Genomic DNA, 20,716 nt, shown 5'->3' on the forward strand with positions numbered 1-20,716 from the left:
AAGGTAGCTTGTCAGCTTACTCAAGTGTTTCCTCAAATGCATTGTAATCAGCTGATTCGGTATACAATAGATGATGATTATGATTTAATTTAATTTATTGAGTTCTGTAATTAAAATGAAAATGAGTTTCGGCAAGCAAAAGATATATCAGAGATATGGAAAACCCTTTAGAGATGTATAATGATCAACAATTTAAGAGGAGATACAGTTTCGACAAGAACACTGTTGTGAATATTCTGGTGTCTCTCATTTCAATTCACAATACAACCATGAGGCTTACCGATTTCGCCACTTCTGAAAGTACTGGTTGCTTTGAGATTTTATGATACAGCAGCATTTCAGGTAGATTTAAGTGGCATTGTTTCTCGAAAAGTATTCACGTCCCAACAAAGTGTTATTTGCATTTTTGTTTGTAATCTACCCAAGGAATAAGCTGTTAAAAATTTGCGTAATTATACCACTTCCACTTTGTTTAGCATAAAAATAACTGAAAAATAAATTAAAATGATTTACTTACAGGAATATTTCCGGAGTTTGCATTAAACTCAACTGCAAATTTATTCCATATCAATTTCTTCTTTTGGAGAGAACAGTTATCAATTTTTTTACTTTCGACGATATCTCCATATTTCATAACTAGTTATCTTTGCTCACTTCTTTCTTTTCTGTAAAATACTTTCTGGACATCTTGTATAATTTTTAGCTCTATAATATTTACTTCTGTGTTTGTGTATATCAATAACGCCGATTTAACAATTTGAAGGTGCTGGAAAACAATTGAATGTAGGAAAGCGCTCACGTCTAGCCATGTTGCCATATTTCTTTCGATATCAAGGGAATGCTCAGGGCATATGAATGAGTAGTGTCTCTGCAATACGATCTAAAATAAGTGCTAAGAAAACGCTCATTACTTAAGTGTTTCCTCATTTTATAAGTGACGACTATGAATTCGACCCTATGGAATCGACAAAATTTCACATATAAAATAGACAAATTATTCAGTTCAGTTTCTAAAAACAACTTTATTCTACACTTCGGCAGGTAGGCCTAAATTAAGAGTACAGTAGAACATCGATTATCCGTCACCCTATTAACCGATTGTTGGATTATTCATCTGTCATTCTCTCCTTTTTTGTTGCAGAAAAAATTCTGAGTACTGCACAATACATTAGTACGTATTTTTTTTTATAGATAGTGATATTATAATACAAGCCTTTACCCTTACACATTATGAACTACTGTCCGAGTGACCTGTTTAATTTATCAGCAAAAGGTCTTCCAGAAGTGCCAAAAGAATACAATATGTTGTGCTGAGTAAGTATCGAAGATAAGTGCATATAATTGAGAGGTTTTGGAAAAGAAGAACTGTGGCTCATCTCACATCGGAATACGAGATTGATGTTACAACAGTGCGATATTTAATAAAAAACAAGGATAAAGTGTATAAATTAATTAAATCTATAACATGAGACCTTTAGTTTTCCTATCTTTCCACAGAAATCCAACATAGGAAGTTTCCCTGACCTTTAGAAACCAGTCATTGACATTCATTCATTCATAGTGTTCTGTCACTGCAAACCCAACATTCTTCAGTCTTTCCTATTTTCTGCCTTCCTCTTAGTCTTCGCATATGATCCATATACCTTATGCCGTCTATTATTTGATATCTTCTTCTGCCCCGAAATCTTCTCCCGTTTGCCATTCCTTCGAGTGAATCCTATAGTAGGAAGTTTCTTCTCAGTCAGTGACCCAGCCATGGAGAAAATTTCGAAACTGTATTATGAAACACTTAATTCTTCTATGGTATGGATTATCTGATTTTTTCGATTAACCGTTCAGCTCACCCCCTTCATTACCACGGATAATAGAGGTTCTACTGTATTTTGAGACAGATTTTGTCTCGTGTAATAGTTGAAGTCGACTGCAGTTTTCAGCTCTGATTTGATGAAATGTGTCGTGCTCCTGTTTCGAATATCTGTTCAATTATTGTTCATGAGATGCAACACCCTCTTTGTATGAACATTACTACTTGGTATGCTTAGAACAGAACTAGCCAGTTTTTCCAAATTTATAACATTAACACGGTTTGATTTTAAACGTGTGAACACTAAAACCCATTTCTGGCAAGCATTACTTTCTATAAAGACTGCACATTTTAATGCATCTCTTGGACAACAAAACTTATCATATAATCAATCATCATTCACGGCAAAATTAAATGTTTAGAATAAAAAAATTTACATTATGCAAAAATAAGGGAGAAAATGCTCAAAGAGAAGAATAATACGGGGCCGGGAGAATGTTAAAAATTAGAGGCAAATAGAGAGATCCTGGGAAATACGGGAGTGTTGACAACCCTATACAACAATTACATGAAAACAAAAGAAAAATATTGTATTACTTCGCAAAATATAAAACACTAAAAACAGGTACATTTTATTTTTATCACCCAGTACGATAGAGAACTTTCTTAGTATGTTCAAAATATAAAACACTAAAAACAGGTACATTTTATTTTTATCACCCAGTACGATAGAGAACTTTCTTAGTATGTTCAAAATATTTCAAATCTCTTTTGTTGAATCAAAGTTATTTATTTAAGATTGAAAATTATGATATGTATAAATTAAAAATTGTAAACCTCATATTTTTCCCAGGTGGTGACAGGATTTTTTCTCGTTGCCAAACTTTCAGAACGGCCCCGAGGTTCACTCAGCCTCCTATAAAATTGAGTACCGGGTCTTTCCCAGGGGTAAAAGATGGTCAGAGCGTGGTGCCGACCACACCACCTCATTCCAGTGCCGAGGTCATGGAAAGCATGGGGCTCTATTTCCATGCCCCCCATGTGCCTTCATGGCATGTTACGGGGATACCTTAGCTTCATATTTTAGTTTGTAAACAAACTTCTACATTGACTAAATTTAATTGTTTTATAACAATTAGTCCTTGTGGCAACCCTTTAATAAGGGAAGTTGGTAGTAATAAACTACTATAGTATACACCACACTTTCCAGTAGTTTTATCATTTCTAAATCCATCTCTCTTTTACTGTCATATCAATATTATTGTATATCTTGGGAATTGTGGCTCATTTGGACCACAGCAATGAAAGTCTGCCACAAACTGGCTTCAGTTACAATTATATTCTGAAACATCACAAAGGCTACAAAATTTCACTGGTGGGGCTGTAGATAAAACACTGAATTCCATGAAAATTTCTTGGCTATACAGGGTCAATCGTAAATAATGTCATTAATATCAAGGGGTTGTTCTTTATTCTTTGAGATATTTCAAACAAAAAAGTTTAATACAATTTTGTTTGTTTTTGCTTCTTTTTCAAGGTAAAAATTATGTTATATGAAACATTTCATAGTGTGTTTGAGAAAGCCATAGATTTAATTCCCACTATGCTCAGTCAGCAGTGTATTATGATAAACAGTTGAAAGAATTTTAGTTTTGTCCTTCAAATGTGCAGAAATTTGATTCGAACAAATGTAGTTTTTCATTTTGAAAAGGAATTTAAAAATGTTACATTTGTTCAAATGAAATTTCTGTCCTGCACATTTAAAGGACAAAACTAAAATTCTTTCAATAATTTATTATCATAATAAACTGCTATCTTACACTGAATGATCATATTAGGAATTAAATCAATGGTTTTCCCGAAACAAGCTATGAACTGTTTCATATAAAACAATCTCGAAAAGAAAACAAACACGAGCAAAACTGTATTAAACCTTTTTCTTTGAAATATCTCAAAGAATAACACCCTGAAATTAATGACATTACAGTTTACTCTGCTGCATCTAGTATGGAAATGTCTTCTTCCCAGCCTCAATCATGGTTTGAAATGATTATTCTACACAAATATGTATGGATAATGAATGGTGGAAATCTAGGTTAAATGGAGAGAGATGTTGAAGTGCAGGGGCTCACCTATCTGCGCACTGGCACCCCGCCTGGCCAAGTTCTTCTGTCGCACAGCCTCCTTGATGCGGTCCACTTCATACTGGTAGCGTTTCCTGTCCTTCATAGCACCTTCCTTAGCATCCTTCAGTGCAGACTCCAGTGCCTGTCAAACAGGAATGTCATTATGTGTGTTCGGACATACCGAGTACATGCTAAAACATGGTATAATATTAGGAATAGACAGGGGGGAAAAACTGAACAGTTCTGCAAATGAAACAGATCTGGAAGAAAAAGATGAATGAAACAGCTTGTTCTGAAATAAATGATTCTACATCAAGCATGGTTCCTTGTGTTATTTCTTAATAAAGGGGATGGTTACGGTCATAAGGTTCTCTTTATCTTCGATTATGGTTACAATGATCATTAATAGTAGGACTGTCTTTGCAACAACAATATTTAACATTTTTATGTAATTTAATTTCGTTTGTCCCAAATAGATACTTTATTATTTGCTGATGATATTGTGTTTATGGTAATTTCAGAAGATAATTTACAACGTTTGGTTTACAACTTTAATCAAATGGCGGAAAGTTTCAATATGGAAATTTCAACTGACAAATCTAAAGTGATGGCTTTTTTTAGGAAAGGAACCAGTCCGTATCAAAATATGCATCAATAATAATATCATCGAACAAGTAAAAAATTTTAGTTATCTCGGTTACCAAATTTCATATGAAGAAGAAAAGGATTTGAATGAGAAAATTATTAACTTCAACAGAGCAATGGGGATAATTAATCAGATATACAAACCAACCTTAGTACGAAAACACACGCGCATCAGAATTTATAAAAACATTGGCCAGACCTATACTCTGTTTTGGTAGTGAAGCTTGGACGATTCGTAATATTGATTCACAAAGATTAACGGCGGCAGAAATGAGATTTATGCGTAGTACAGCGGGATACACGAGAATGGATCACATTAAAAATTTTGACATTATGAAAGAACTGCAGATTGAACCGATTACAGAATACCTACAGAAATACAGACAAAACTGGAGATCACATGTCATCAGAATGCCTCGTTCTAGAATTCCACGCAAAATTTTAAATAACCATCCTGTGGGCAAGAGATCCTTGGGCAGACCGTTCAAGTGTTGGCAAGAGACCGTAACGGGCCACTAGGCCCAATACATGCAAGGATGATGATGATGATGATGATGATGATGATGTAATTTAATTTCTGACTAACCATTACTTCGATCAAGAATTAATTCACTTATATTTTAAAAAACTGAAACTCAAAATGTTGCCTTACAATAATAAACAATACAATCATTTCCTGTTTCAAACAGAATTTCAAACTGTACTGTGGAAGCAGTAACTTTGTTCAAGTCATGTAAGTGAAAATAGTTCATCATGTTATATTCTGTTGATACACAACAATGTGTACTTAACAGAACTTAATCCAGGTAAGAGTTCCAACTCACAGTTTATTGTCAAACTGTTATTTCTGAACAGTTTGGAACTGACATTTCAGAGAAAGAACAACTCAGATTCTGCAAATCAAGATTTTCAGGTATAACTCCCTGTAAAGTTGATTTGAATAATTTCGAGGGAAAAATTGTTCCGGAGCCGGGTATCGATCCCGGGACCTTTGGTTTAACGTACCAACGCTCTACCACTGAGCTACTCGGAAACTCTAACCGACACCGATCCAATTTTTCCCTCTAATCCACAGACCTCAAAGTGGGCTGACAACCGTCAAGCAACCAACTTCGAGTGCACACTAACTCCGTGTGAGTTATACCTGAAAATCTTGATTTGCATAATACACGTCACTGTTCGTTAACAGAAAACCACAATTTAAGTCACACGGAGTTAGTGTGCACTCGAAGTTGGTTGCTTGACGGTTGTCAGCCCACTTTGAGATCTGTGGATATAGAGGGAAAAATTGGATCGGTGTCTGGTAGAGTTTCCGGGTAGCTCAGTTGGTAGAGCGTTGGTACGTTAAACCAAAGGTCCCGGGATCGATACCCGGCTCCGGAACAATTTTTCCCTCGAAATTATTCAACTCAGATTCTGTTTTTTTTTCCTCCGAACTTTTATTTTTAGTAGTTGCACAAAATGTTACTGGTGACACTCAATTACTGTTTTTTTTAATCATGTTGTTGCTGACCAATGCTAAGGATCTTGGATTTCTTCCATTCTCCTGCGGGCATCCCAATAGTATTTGGTGAGCTGCGATGGTAAATCAGCATCTGTGAGTGTTTACCTCTACTTGAAATTGTCATTCAGTGTTCTGCCCAAGGGTAAGTATTTCACTGCAAATTCAGCTTTCTCCAATCTTTCCTATTTTTTGCCTTCCTCTTAGTCTCCTCATATGATCCATATATCTTAATATCGTCTATCATCTGATATCTTCTTCTATCCCGAACTCTTTTCACCATTCCTTCCAGTGCATCCTTCAGTAGGCAGTTTCTTCTCAACCAGTGACCCAGTCAATTCCTTTTCCTCTTCCTGATCAGTTTCAGCATCATTCTTTCTTCACCCACTTTTCCAACACAGCTTCATTTCTTATTCTGCCTGTGCACTATATCAATGGGTATTTAATAGGTCATATACAGTGAAAAACATCTATAGATTTTGAATTGGCTGGGACCAAAAAATGTAAGAAAACATTATGGAAAAACGCATAAAAACACTATAAAATAAAACGATAAGATTAAAGAGTTGGTCCTATAAAATACCGAATAAAAAATGTTATATTATCTACCTAAATTTTTTTTTTCTTTTTTCTTTTTAGCCTCATTTTTTATATGACAGAGAATGGATTTGGCTTCTGCATTGGACTGACATCATACTTCAATCCTTTTGGTATTATATTTGCCTCTTTGTCTCATTATACGGTTCTTTTCAATATTAAACTTGGCTCTGATTGACTGGACGGTGTGACTTTTGGTGTTCTAAATAAGTACTTTAGTTCGATTCTTGGCATCCCTCAGTGCAGTCCCTACCCGGAGATCTCGTGAAAAACAACAACTGAATAGACTACAGTGGACTTTATATTTTCAGCAAACAGCTGGATACATTAAGAAGATTGAGTGATTCATACCTCAATTTTCACTTTGTTTTCTTCTTCTCAAAATACAGTCCCTGACGGATTCAGTTTTCTTGGAACATTGTGTTTCAAAGAAGACAGTGCTCTTCCTACTCTCGAAATAATAAAATACCTTCATTTTTAAAAGAAACAGTGATTTACACAATACAGTCAACTCTAGAGTAAGTAACAATAACAGGGACGCAGACATGTTTCAAGTTCTTGTATAATTTATAATTTTTCTTTATCCCTCCTGACACAATGAACTAAAAATGTAAACAAATCAGCGTCTAAGATACTGAATCATGGGAAGATGCTTTCTCAATGGTAGGAGGAGGAATCAAAGGTTAATTATAGAACAGTGGTGGCAAAAGATGGAAGCAATGCAGGCAGCAATCTTTCTTTCCAGTTCACAGTTGACAGTATGTACAAAGGATCGAAATGCTGTACCTTGACCCTCTCCATTGTAGCACGCAGCCTCTTCTCCAGTTTGGGCAGCTCGCATCGGAGGTCTGCATTGTCCCTCACCAGCTGCTTGTGAACCTTGGTTAGCTGGTCAAGGTTATTCTCCAGGAAGCTGATCTTCTGCTTCTGTGCTAATGAACCTCCGTCATCCTCACTGTCTTCAGCATTCACAGACTAGAACAGAAAGTGCCATTAAGTTATCTGCAGCATAGTACAGAGTAATTACTTGTACAAGAAGAGAGCCAATGTAAAATAACTCTATTTACATTCGTAATAATGTTCAGTCTAATATGAGTCTGCAGAGATGAAACTGTGATGGAAGGTGGCGAATGACTTCATTAACATAGACCACTACATTGAATGCTATCTAACTTTTAACGTATTCAGCTGGTGTTTCAAAAATCTCAATTGGGCCAATGATTTCCAAATATATATATGAACCAAGGAAATTTGGAAATCTTTGGCCCAATATATATATACAGGGTGAACCGTAAGTAATGTAATTAATAAGCTGCAGATTTATGCCCATATGCCTATTTCAATGCTTAACCTGAAGACCCAAGCTTTTAAGTTACATATCCATTTTAAGGCATTGTAAGTATTACATGCGAATTCTATAGTGCCTATAATTGCCTATTTCACTAGTAAATGCCTATTTGCTTATAAATGCCTAAAAGTTGCCTAAATATCCGTATTATATACAGAGTGTTCCGCTTATAAGTATAACAAAAGAAATAGCTATAACTTCTGAATTAATACAAGTATATAGTTGAAACCAACTGCTACAAAGAATGAAAACTGGGAATTTTTGTTACCTTATGTTCCATAAACCTCAACATGGCTTCCATTGGTGGCACGGGAAATATCCAACCGGTATTCAACCTCGACCCAAGTGTTATGAAGCATCTGTGGTGTAACATTGTTGACAGCAGCATAAATTCTTTCTTGTAAGTCTGCCAAATCACGTACTGGCGTCCTGTAGACCTGGTCCTTAACAAACCCCCACAGGAAAAAATCAGGTGGTGTTAGATCTGGTGATCTGGCAGGCCATGTGATGTACGGTGATCCTCTTCCGATCCATCTTGCAGGGAATTGTTCGTCTAAGAATGTGCGAACCATGTTGGCAAAGTGTGGTGGAGCCCCATCTTGCTGGAAAATTGCTCCATCTGGGAGTTGTGGCACAGCATACAGTTGTAACATATCCAGGTACGTGTTTGCAGTGACTGTCTTTTCAGCAAAGAAATAGGGACCAATGATTCTGTCACGCATGATCCCACACCAAACATTCCATTTAGGGGAATCCCGTTGGTGTTCAATTACGACACTTGGATTTTCCGACCCCCAGATGCGACAATTGTGTCGGTTTACTTTTCCACTGACGTGGAAGGTTGCCTCATCTGAGAAACAGACTCGAGTTAGAAATGTGTCGTCATCGTCCACTTTATCCAACATTGTTTCTGCAAAGCGTTTTCGTTCCAGTTTATCATTCGGCGTAATCATCTGATGAAGTTGCAGCTTGTACGCTCGCAAACGCAATCTTTTATGGAGCACTGTATGCACTGTTGTTGGTGGGATGTTCAACTGCACACTAGCCTGTCGAATGGATTTCCGCGGGCTTCTCTGAAATGCCTCGCGAATGCGTTCGACATTTTCATCAGACACTTTACGCTTGGAATGTTTACCTGCATTAGACAACAAACTTCCTGTTTCTCTGAGCTGCCTATCCCATTTCATTATTGAGACGTACGTCGGTACAGCTTCCCTCGGTCTAAGATTGTACTGACGGCGAAACAAGCGCTGTACACGAATTATGGATCTAGGTATGTTCTGCTAATGACAGCACACAAAAGGCTTTCTGCTGTGGCGTCCACATGCTGACTGACTAAAGATACAATACGAATTCTCTTATTTAATGATCTGCGCATGCGTGAGTCTTCTAAAAATAAGTAACAACAATGGATTAAAACTTCCCAATTTCCTCTTTACAATGGTACCAATCTTAACCCATTTGCATGCATTGTTATGAAATTATAACTATTTCTTTTATTATACTTATAAGCGGAACACGGTGTATTATACTTGAATTTATTGACCATTCTATTGGTAAATTTTTAATCTGTAATTTGTTCCTTTTTTATTCAGCATAGGGCAGTAATATTATAGAGCTATCGATAATTCTGTGTGTTACGTTTTACTGCCACTAGAACGCGGAGAAATCGAATAATTTAAAATCAGCCAATAGCAAAAAAATGTTTTTCGAAAGGCGCTTGAATCATTGGTGATAGTTGACTAGGGCAGTTTTTTTAAACTGTGTATTCGTTTTACGAGTGTGTGAGTTGAGTTTTCTGCTGTAATACGTGAAATATATCGTGGAGATATGCCAGAGCAAAAGACATCAGAAGCACTGATTGGAAAATACATTGACATTACTGCGTTCCCCAGCTGAGATTGGATCCCTGAAGTATTGCTCCAACACTTCATGTGAAGTAGAGAGGAGTTTCTCCCAATTTAAGAACATTCTTACAGACAACAGACATCAGTTTTCATTACAAAATTTTGAGGAATATTTAGTTATTCACTGCCATAATGACATCCCTATAGAAACTAGTGTATAATCCTACACTATGGTTGTGTTAGCCATTAAGAATTAGAAATTGTTAGTGCCTTTTTAAATGCCTATTTTAGAATTTTGAATGCCTATTTTGCCTGCCTATTTCAACTGTTTTAGTGCCTAAAAATCCGCAGCTTGGTAATTAATTTCAGAGGGTTATTCTTTGAGATATTTCAAACAAAGAGGTTTAATACAATTTTTCTCGTTTTTGCTTCCTTTTCGAGATAAAAACTGTTTTATGTACATGAAACAAATCATAGTGTGTTGTAGCAAACCCATTGATTGAATTCCCAATATGCTCAGTCAATTTAAGGGGTTATGTACAGCTTACAGCAGTAAAGTTTTGGAAATATTCAACATTTTTTTCCTCCATTACTGTATCTTGTACAATAATGAAAATTAGTATGTGTAAAAAACTGTCCTTCTGCTATACAAAAAAAAATATATATTTTTACGATTAAAAATTATTTACATTTTTTTTTTTTTTCAAAATTCAGTTCACTGTGCAGTGATGAAGCATTTCCCACACAACTCACAAACTATCCAACATTCCGTGACGAAATTTTTTGTGTGTATTTATGCATGTCATATCTACAATATGATGCAAGATCACTTCTCTATCTTCCATAGATTGTCTGATAAAAATAAATTAATTAAAAAAAATGGTCAAATATCAGTATTTTCTTCTAACACAAAATTTAAAAAACTATTATTTATTAAGGAATGTAGTTGAAAGAGCATGATATTGTAAACACGTTTCAGCAATAAAATAAAAGAGAGAAAACATGAAAAAGTTAACAAGTTTATGAGTTATGAGGGAAATGCTTCATCAATGCACAGTAAACTGTCACCATTTTGAATTTTGAAAAAAAAATATATATATATAATTTTTTTTATCTTTGAAAAATATTGGAGTACAAGAGGTCAAATGACTTTGTCAAACGCCTGGCATTAGAAAACAACAACATAAATAATTTTTTTTAAACCGTAAAAATATATATATATTTTTTTTCATATAGCAGAAACACAAACTAATTGAAGAGTCCACTGCAAGAATGATGGATGTCATTTGGAATACATTTTTCAGGAGAAGCAATTTAAATTTTGAAATGCTTAGCGCTCAAAGCTTAACTGTGATTTTCCGATCATTACTGGACAATGACTATCAGTGTTAATGCCATATAACTCTGTATGTACATTCTATATGTCTTAAGCTATGCATTGACAGTCTTGGTTCATTCTCGACAAGAAAGTGACATCCATCATTCTTGCAGTGGACTCTTCAATTTTCATTATTGTACAAGATACAGTAATGGACGAAAAAACGTTGAATATTTCCAAAAATTTTACTGCTGTAAGTTGTACCTAACCCCTTAAGAGAGCAGTGTATTATGATAATAAATGATTGAAAGGATTTTAATTTTGCCCTTTAAATATGTAGAAATTTGATGTGAACAAATATAACTTTTCATTCTGAAATGGAATTCTTAAACGTTACATTTCTTCAGATCAAATTTCTGCACATTTAAAGGACAAAACTAAAATTCTTTCAATCATTTATTATCACAATACATTGCTCTCTTAAACTGTCTGAGCATATTGGGAATTAAGTCAATGGGTTCCCAGAACACGCTATAAAATGTTTCAAATAAAACAATTTTTATCTCAAAAAGCAAACAAGAACGAGCAAAATTGTATTAAAATTTTTTGTTTGAAATATCTCAAAGAATAACCCCTTGAAATTAATTACATTACTTACAGTTCCCCTGTATATAACTTTATTGCAGGTTTCAATGATCAGAATTATTGCAGTCCAGAGAAGATAATAATAATAATAATAATAATAATAATAATAATAATAATAATAATAATGATTTATTTTAGCTGGCAGAGTTAAGGCCGTAAGGCCTTCTCTTCCACACAACCAGCAAAAAGTGTATATACATATGCATGAACTTACAAAGAATTCAACAAATTGATTTAGATGAGAGTTACATGTATACAAGAGTTATTTACGAATTAAACAACAAAATACTATTAACTATTAATTAAACACTGAAATAAACTGGGTAGCAGAATTAAACTAAAATACATAGAATGTTAATATATTTCAAATTATATTAGATAATAGAAAGAGATTATTATGAGACAATTTTGAAAATGCAGCACAATCAGGATGATGTCTAAAGAAAAAAAGCAACAGTGTAGTCAGTAATATTTTAAATCAGTATGATTGGAGTGAAATGCTAATAAGGTTATCTTTTAAGCTGTTCTTAAAGATGTTTGTTGTCTTGCAGCCCCTAATACTTTGTGACAAGGAATTCCATTGACGCGAGGTGGATATTGTAAAAGATGAGGAATAACAAGATGTTCTATGAAGAGGTATATTTAGCGTGCCACAGATAAGTGATCTGGTATTTACGTCGTGGTTAGAGTATAGATAAGAGAAACGAGACGAAAGGTAATTTGGTGTTGAGGTGTGCAGAATTCGAAAGAGTAAAGACAAAGAGTGTAAAGTTCTGCGTTCTTTAAGTCGGAGCCACGAGAGACTTGCGAAGGACGGTGATATGTGATCATATCGTCGGATGTTGCACACGTATCTGATGCACATATTCTGAGCTCGCTGTAACTTGACTGACAGTTCAGAACTTAGATCACTTAACAAAACGTCACAATAATCGAAGTGCGGCATTACTAGGATTTGTACTAGGGTAAGTTTTAGTTGCTGGGGCAAGAAGTTTCTCAAGCGACTCAAAGAGTGAAAGGAGGAACAGATTTTCTTTATCGTTTCTTTAACTTGAAAATTCCAACTTAGATTATTATCAAAAAAGAAGCCAAGATTTTTTACGACAGATGAATAAGGGATTAGCGTGTTGTTAAGGGTAACAACTGAAAGATTACTGTTATTAAGGGAGTTAACTACACGCTTATGTCCAATAATTATGGCTTGAGTCTTACTTGGGTTAAGTGCGAGTCCGAAATTGGCCGCCCAAGTGGAGACAGTGGCTAGGTCACAATTTAACTTGTCAATCGATTCATTGATCGTATTGGGTCTGGAATGTATGTAAAGTTGTAGGTCGTCGGCATAGAGGTGATATCGGCAATACTGTAAGTTCTTTGATACGTCATTAATGTAGATAGAGAAAAGTAGTGGTCCTAATACGGAGCCCTGCGGCACTCCCGCCTTTGTGTATCGCCATTGGGAGAATTGATTATCAAGTGAAACACACTGTTGGCGGTCCTGTAGGTAGGAGTCCATCCAGCTCAAGGTATTGTCTGATAGGTGCAAAGTTTTCATCTTTGCAAGAAGCAAGTCGATATCAACAGAACCAAAGGCATTGCTGAAATCGAGAAGAGTTAGAGCCGTTACTTCACCCCTATCCATAGCTTCACGGATGTCCTCGGTCACTTTAAGTAGGGCTGTAGTAGTGCTGTGTCCATACTCATGGGACTCAGGGAAATGAGATTATTCTCTCCACTACGCAATCCATATTCTAGCCCCATTATCTTCTAAAACTACCCTTTGAAAGCCACAACCAAAACAACTTTCACCTCTCACACTGTATGAACACGTTGTTAACTAATGCTGAGTTATAAATAAAACCATTAACTCTGTTGATCTGCAATATAAGTTAGTAGCAAAGAGTACAACCATTTTAACACAGGCACCATATTCTTAAGTTATGGAGGATATGTAACCTACAATGGACTGAAAGTAACCACAAGGATCAATTTTAACTACAGGAAACGTCTGTAAATATCTGATTTTAGAATGCAACAGGAGCCAAACTTATCAACTATGGCCATGTTCATGATAATTTGTTGTGTTTTCTAATGCCAGGCGTTTGACAAAGTCATTTGACCTCTCGCACTCCAATATTTTTCAAAGATATTATCATGGTCAGCCACTGAAGCACAGATTTTGAGGTGTTCCGAATCCATTTCTTGGTTCTTGATTATCCATTTCTTTTATGATTTGAAAATTTGTAATTAATTTCTTTGATGTACCTGTGAGAATTCCACTACTGATCTGTCTACCTTTGGGTAATAGTTTCATACTAAAACCTTTAAAATCAAAATATTTTAATTGGTCAGCATTAAGGTTTGCTTCTTGAATAAGGAAGATATCTACATTATTATCTGAGAGTATATTGGCTAGTTCAGTCTTCTTGGCTGATGTTATACCGCCAGCATTCCACTGTAAGATGTTTAGTTGATTCTGTACCATTAAAGTAGTCCCCACCCAGAGATCCGATTGGGGGACTATTTTACCTCTGGATAATTTTACCTTAATGGTACTCATTTCATTTTGGAGTGAAAATGGCAAGTTGTAGCCGATTTAAGTGAACACCATATTTTAACGTTTTGGTGGCTACTTCATACACACACAACCCCCAGAATGTCTGGAGGACCACACCTGCTGTTGGTTGACAGATCCATTGGACCTAGCTGGGAGAGCTTGTTGATTGTAATGTGTGTAATGCACAATACCTATATGCCTTCTCTAGACTGAAATGGAAAATGTGTGCCCTCTTCCTCGATGTGGCTGATCCTGCAGTAATTCGAGAGCCACCAAGTTACGCAAGATTTTTGTAATGACATGTCTGGTCACTGCCACTCACCTTCTTGATCCTAGCCTGGAGGTCTTGGACAAACAGTTTCCTGAGATTATGGAGTGTCTGAAGTTCCTTGGCCACAGTGTCTTCCAGTCCCTTCAGGTCCTTTCTGGCCTGTTCCCGCCTTTCATTTGTCAGACTGTTAACAATAAGAAAAAAAAAAAGAACATTTTTACAACTCCTGCAAAATGTAGTGACTTCTGGTTCTCTGGTGCATTAAGGTTTTTGAAATTGGTGATAGTGAGTTCGAGATACAGAATAAATTATCTAACATTCACCTTATAGTTGGAAAACTTTGGAGAGAGAAAAAAAACATTCTACGTATTCAACCCAAGCATAATTCTGCAGTGCTTGGGAAAAGTGACACAAGTCAGTTTTCATAAACCTTTTTTGATAATTTATTGACAACTTACACTGGTTTATGTCGATTTGATTTTTTTCTGTATGAATTATTGTAATGGGAGGAATATCTATGTATTTTTTTCCAAGCGAACAGATGTTCCGTAAGTTGTCAATAAATTATCAGAAAAGGTTTGTGGAAACTGACTTGTGTCACTTTTCCCGAGCACTACAGAATTCGAACCAAAAAAATCTTTAGCATACAGGTTATGCTTCTAAACAAACAATGCTGGATTGAAAGCAGATTTTAGTCTTATTTCATGACACTGTACCAACTAGTAGGTGCAGTACAGTGTGTCTTTACATAACCTATAAACGTATTTTCCAGTTATTGGGCAAAATCAGTTATCCAGCACTGGCTTTGTCTCACAGTTGCCGGATACGAGGAACTCTACTGTATTATTGTATTCAATGACACATGGCTGGGCAAAAACTATTTTATGGCAAACTTCACTATTGTACTTACTGTAATCAGTCACGTGACATTATAGTTTATGGTAACAAGAAACAGGTTATGGCGAAAACTCTCTTATGTTCAGAAACGGGAATGATATTTCATGCCCACAACTTGAAACAATTACGAATTCTGCGTTAAAAAAGGGTAATATTTAACATCTGAATTTTTCTATGCATGTTGCGGCAATCAATATAATTCTAAAATGCAAATCTAGTCTTTCAGGTAAAGCTCCCTGTAAAGCACATTTGAATAATTTCAAGGGAAAAATTGTTCCGGGGCCGGGTATCGATCCCGGGACCTCTGGTTGAATGTACCAGCGCTCTGCCAACTGAGCTACCCAGGAACTCCACTCCACGTACACAGTGACGTATACATCACCACAATTCCAAGTCACACAGAGATTGTGTGCACTCGATGTGGGTCTCTGGCGTTTCGTCAGCCCATGCGAGTTATGTGGATATAAAGGGAAAAGTTGAGACGGTGTCGAGTGGAGTTCCCGGGTAGCTCAGTTGGCAGAGCGCTGGTACGTTCAACCAGAGGTCCCGGGATCGATACCCAGCCCCGGAACAATTTTTCCCTTGAAATTATTCTAATTCTAAAAATGTTCTTAAAATTGTTTAACGTGTCGTTAAACAATTTTAAGTTTTTTAAACAAAGTGTTAATGTGAATCAGAATCAATAAAATATTCTGTATTAATTATTGGACGCAGCAACCTCTAGTTACTGTTACAGTTAAGTGGCGTTTGTTGGAGCATTACACTTTTCTCCGACAACAGCAAAAGGCCGGATCTAAAATGACAGTATTGGACACTCACATGAGTTCCTGCAGCTTGTTGCTCTTCTCATTCTCTTCTTGCTTCAGCCTCTCGTAGTCCTGCTGCATCTGCTGATGCGCCAGGCTGTACTTCTGGTTCAAACTGAAAACAAAACAAACACAACATTCACATCACGGAATCATAACCTCAAATTTATGTACAACTAGACAAAGCCGAAATTTTTCAGCATTTGGAAGTGGAAGCAAGGCAACCTACTGCCTCTGTTTTCAGGTGAAAGGGAGGAGGGATCAATCGATTGGATTTAGCCCTTTGTAAGGCCCCAACAAGTAGAGTTTCATTTGTTTCTGAATCAGAAGATTGAGACAAAGGTGAATTTTTATTACTGTACTGTCAGTATAGGGAATTAAAAACAAACACTGAAAATACGAGGGGGATCCAGGAAATAACGACCGTTTTGTTGTAATAATTAAAAAAATATATATATTTATTTGAAAAAACAAAGTCTGTTACATAACTGAAGCTTCCTTCACTTCTCTACATAATCACCACCTACATTTAAACATTTGTCGTATCTGTTCACTAGCTTTAGAATTCCCGTGTTATACTCCTCTGCCGCCAGTTCATTAAGCCAGGTGTTCACTGTCTTCTTCAACTCTTCATCACTTCCAAAACGCGTACCACCCAGAAAGTCTTTCAGCTTAGTGAAAAGGTGAAAATCGCTAGGAGCAAGGTCTGGACTATAGGGCGGATGATCAAAGATTTCCCAACCGAATTGATCCAGCAATTCTCGAGTTGAAGCAGCAATGTGCGGGCGGGCACAAATTTTGTGGTAGCCAAGATGTTGCGACACAATTTCACCAAGCAAAGAACGAGAAATGTCAGGAAAGGCAATATGCAATTCGTCGAGTGATGTGCGCCTGTCTTGCAAGATTCTGTCGTTCACTTTAGTCTTCAGGTCTTTTGTGATGAGTGATGGGCGTCCGGGTCGAGTTTCATCATGGACATTTGTTCGCCCATTGTTGAACATTTCGCACCATTTTCTCACATTTCTTTCATTCATTACAGTATCACCATACACTTCTTTCAATTGCCGGTAAATTTCTGCAGGTTTCAAATGTCAGGCATTCAAAAATCGAATCACACTCCTCACCTCACAGTCGGCGGGATTATCAATCACGTCGTTCATTTTGAAGTAACACAAAATGGACAATGGCGACTTGTTGCAACCAGTACTCACAACATTATGAGAACACATGTTAAAGAAGCCAGTTGACCTTCAAACAAGGAAGGGGAGTCAGCTGCGCGGCGGGTATGCGCGATCGGGCGTTATTTCCTGGATCCCCCTCGTACCTTAGTTTTGTAGTGTGGAGTAGTAGAAACTCGATGTGATCACTGGGAGAGCTGTGGTCCCACCCAACTCGCCCTAAATAGGTTCCTTACTTATATAGGAAAATTGTCGTACTTCAAGGAAGAAGGCGGCCATATTCCGTCGTTGTAACGTTATTTGAGGTGGAGTGGGAGAATGATTGCAGTGTCGCCAACTGTGGTAACCATTCATATTATCTTACACACCTAACAAAACCTAACCTAACGTGCTAAATACCTATTGTAACATTCCTAACGTTTAGCACACCTGTTGTAACATTCCTCAGAGTTTCATTTCGTTTGCCAATATTGGCATCCCTGCTACGCCTCTGCTGGAATTCAAGTCATCTAGTGGAAGTGAAGTGAAACTGCTATTCTGTTAATAACGTTTCCGAAGTTGTTTCTGTGTTATCTGCAAGAATTATTGTGTCCTTGTAGTGATAATTGCATTTATATTGTACAATAAAAATTGAAATGTGTCGTGACTGAAATAAAAGTGTTCTAAATTGATTTCCAGCACCACAATCCCAGTGATAAACGTGTGAATATTCGTTACGAGTCTGTTGGAATTGGCAGTAGAGTAATAAAAATTGATCGAGACAAATGCAAACTCTGAAACTCTATCGTCTATATTGCATTAAAAATGGAAATAGTCCATCCCAACCTTTTCTTCTCAACTACATTCCATAGTTTAAGAAGCAAATTGATGTTCACCAATAGCGTGTATTTTCCAGTTCAGTCTCAAGTTGAAAGACACGTTAAAAGATAATATATATCCGTGCAAGAAGGCAGCTTATGCTTTCAATCCATCATTCACATGCTTACTATTAAGGCTAACTGCGTGTGTTTGAGACACACCAATTCTCATTAATTACGGAAAAGACTTGTCAGAAGGGTTGGGGGAACCACAATGTAGGCCTAACATTCTTGTAAAATTACAGCAACTGAGTGCAGGAGTAAAGAGAAATTCACACTGTTAACATTTCACTGACTTTATCTAGCTCCAAAAATTACGTCGAAATTATCTGCTACACTATTAATATAATCAGCAATATCACTTGCTGAACTCTCTAAGAAATTTTTTCAGATAATTACTTAGATGCGACTTGTGGCAAATGAAATTAAGTTAAAAGACAAATATTACGCACAAATTTGTGAACATACACACAGAGTATGACTAAAATGTATATATCAAAACTTTAGGAGCATATTCCTATCATATAGAAGATGAAAAAATGAAGGGTTCAGAGCCATAGTGGACCAAACGCCATTTATTAAAAATGGAGAAAGCAAGGGTTAAAGTTAAGTGAATACCAGAGTTTAATGAAGATTCTACGGTTTTAGTAAATGGCGCTTGGCCCACTATGGTTCTGAACCCTTCAAATATTCTATGAATATTCGTCCAGAAACCCTTGATTTCTTTGTCATAGGCCTTTTTCTTCAACTCTGTTTGCATTGTATGATGTGGTACATTATGAAATAAAAATAGCATACCACATGGAAATCTGTCTTACAGGAAGTGCTCAAAAGGCTCCTGTTGGCATGGATACATGCATCAACCTGCTGTCACATTAAATCCCAGATGTGCTAATGTATCCTTGGAGAAAGTTGTATTGTCTCGTCTTTCAAAATACGAGCTCAAAGGCTTTCTTCATCTTGCACCGGGGTTCTATACATAAGCTCTTTTAAATGACCCCACGAATTAAAGTCTAGTGGGTTTAGGTCCGGAGAGCGCAGAGGCCAAGGAATTGGTTCATCTCTACCTATCCATCTGCCACAGAACCTTTGATTTAGAAATCAATGAACATGACACTGAAATGAGCAGAAGCTCCATCATACATGAAGTACATGTTTTGTCGTATTACTAACAGCACATGGTGTAACAGAACAAGCATCCCGGCCTAACGAGTGCACCTCTGCACATGTGTGGACATTGTACCACTATCAAATATCTATGACGCAGTGCATGAGGGTAGGCCACTAGAGGGAACCCAAGAGGTGGAACTTAAACTGAGAGGATTCGATCTGACATCAGGATGGGAATCTGGTATGGCTTAGTGGATAGAGCATCAGCACGTAGAGCTGAAAACCCAGGCTCAAATCCCAGTGCCGGAGAGAATTTTTCTCCGTTCCACTCATCCTTCATCATATGATGATGCAGAATATCTGCACAGAAATATCATATGTACTTCGGTAAAAGGTAAAGGTATCCCAGTAACATGCCATGAAGGTATTTGGGGGGCATGGAGGTAGAGCCCCATGCTTTCCATGATCTCGGCACTAGAATGAGGTGGTGTGGTTGGCACCACGCTCTGACTGCCTTTTACCCCCGGGAAAGACCCAGTACTCAATTTTATAGGAGGCTGAGTGAACCTCGGGGCCGTTCTGAAAGTTTGGCAACAAGAAAAAATCCTGTCACCACCTGGGATCGAACCCCGGACCTTCCATCCCGTAGCCATCTGCTCTACCAACTGTGCTACCCAGAGTACAACATAATAATATATAACAAGCAAGGTGTACTGTAAAAACTTCGTATTTTTCTGTGTTGAACCTGGGTGGAAGAACATGAGGTCCCACCAAAACGTCACCAACAAAGCCCAGCCCAAACACTGACATTTCCATATAGTATGCTATTTTTTTTTATAATGTACCGCATCATACAATGTAAACAGAATTGTAGAAAAATGGCTATAAAAAGGAAATACAGCATTTTCGGATGAATGTTCATATAACTTTTTTTCACCCTCTTTATGAGAGGAATATGCTTCTAAAATTTTGACATACATTTCAGTTACATCCTGTAGAGTCAATGCCACGTTATATCCAAATGCCTTGAAATACTTAACTTAGCATATACCCACATGCCAAGGCAAAGACATATTTGAGAGTTGTCTGTAATGTTTAAAACACACAACACAAATAAAGCTTTGAAAACAAGAACATACTTGCACTTCTCCACTCTTCATAATAAGTAAACAGACCACCACAGATTGATAAATCAAACTGAACAGATACTTC

General features: G+C 36.8%; 1 protein-coding gene across 2 annotated transcripts in view; it reads right to left on the reverse strand.

Annotated features, from left to right (window-relative positions):
• Positions 1-20,716, reverse strand: part of Khc (kinesin heavy chain) — a 144,350-nt gene that overhangs the window by 8,627 nt on the left and 115,007 nt on the right. For both annotated transcript variants that reach the window (XM_069827446.1, XM_069827445.1), the window contains exons 14-17: positions 16,373-16,474; positions 14,708-14,840; positions 7,460-7,648; positions 3,937-4,072 (exon numbers count right to left, since the gene is read on the reverse strand). In XM_069827446.1, the coding sequence (XP_069683547.1) occupies positions 3,937-4,072; positions 7,460-7,648; positions 14,708-14,840; positions 16,373-16,474 (560 nt within the window). The remainder of the gene's footprint in view (positions 1-3,936; positions 4,073-7,459; positions 7,649-14,707; positions 14,841-16,372; positions 16,475-20,716) is intronic.

This window comes from Periplaneta americana, chromosome 6, assembly GCF_040183065.1.
Source record: "Periplaneta americana isolate PAMFEO1 chromosome 6, P.americana_PAMFEO1_priV1, whole genome shotgun sequence".
Taxonomy (NCBI): domain Eukaryota; kingdom Metazoa; phylum Arthropoda; class Insecta; order Blattodea; family Blattidae; genus Periplaneta; species Periplaneta americana.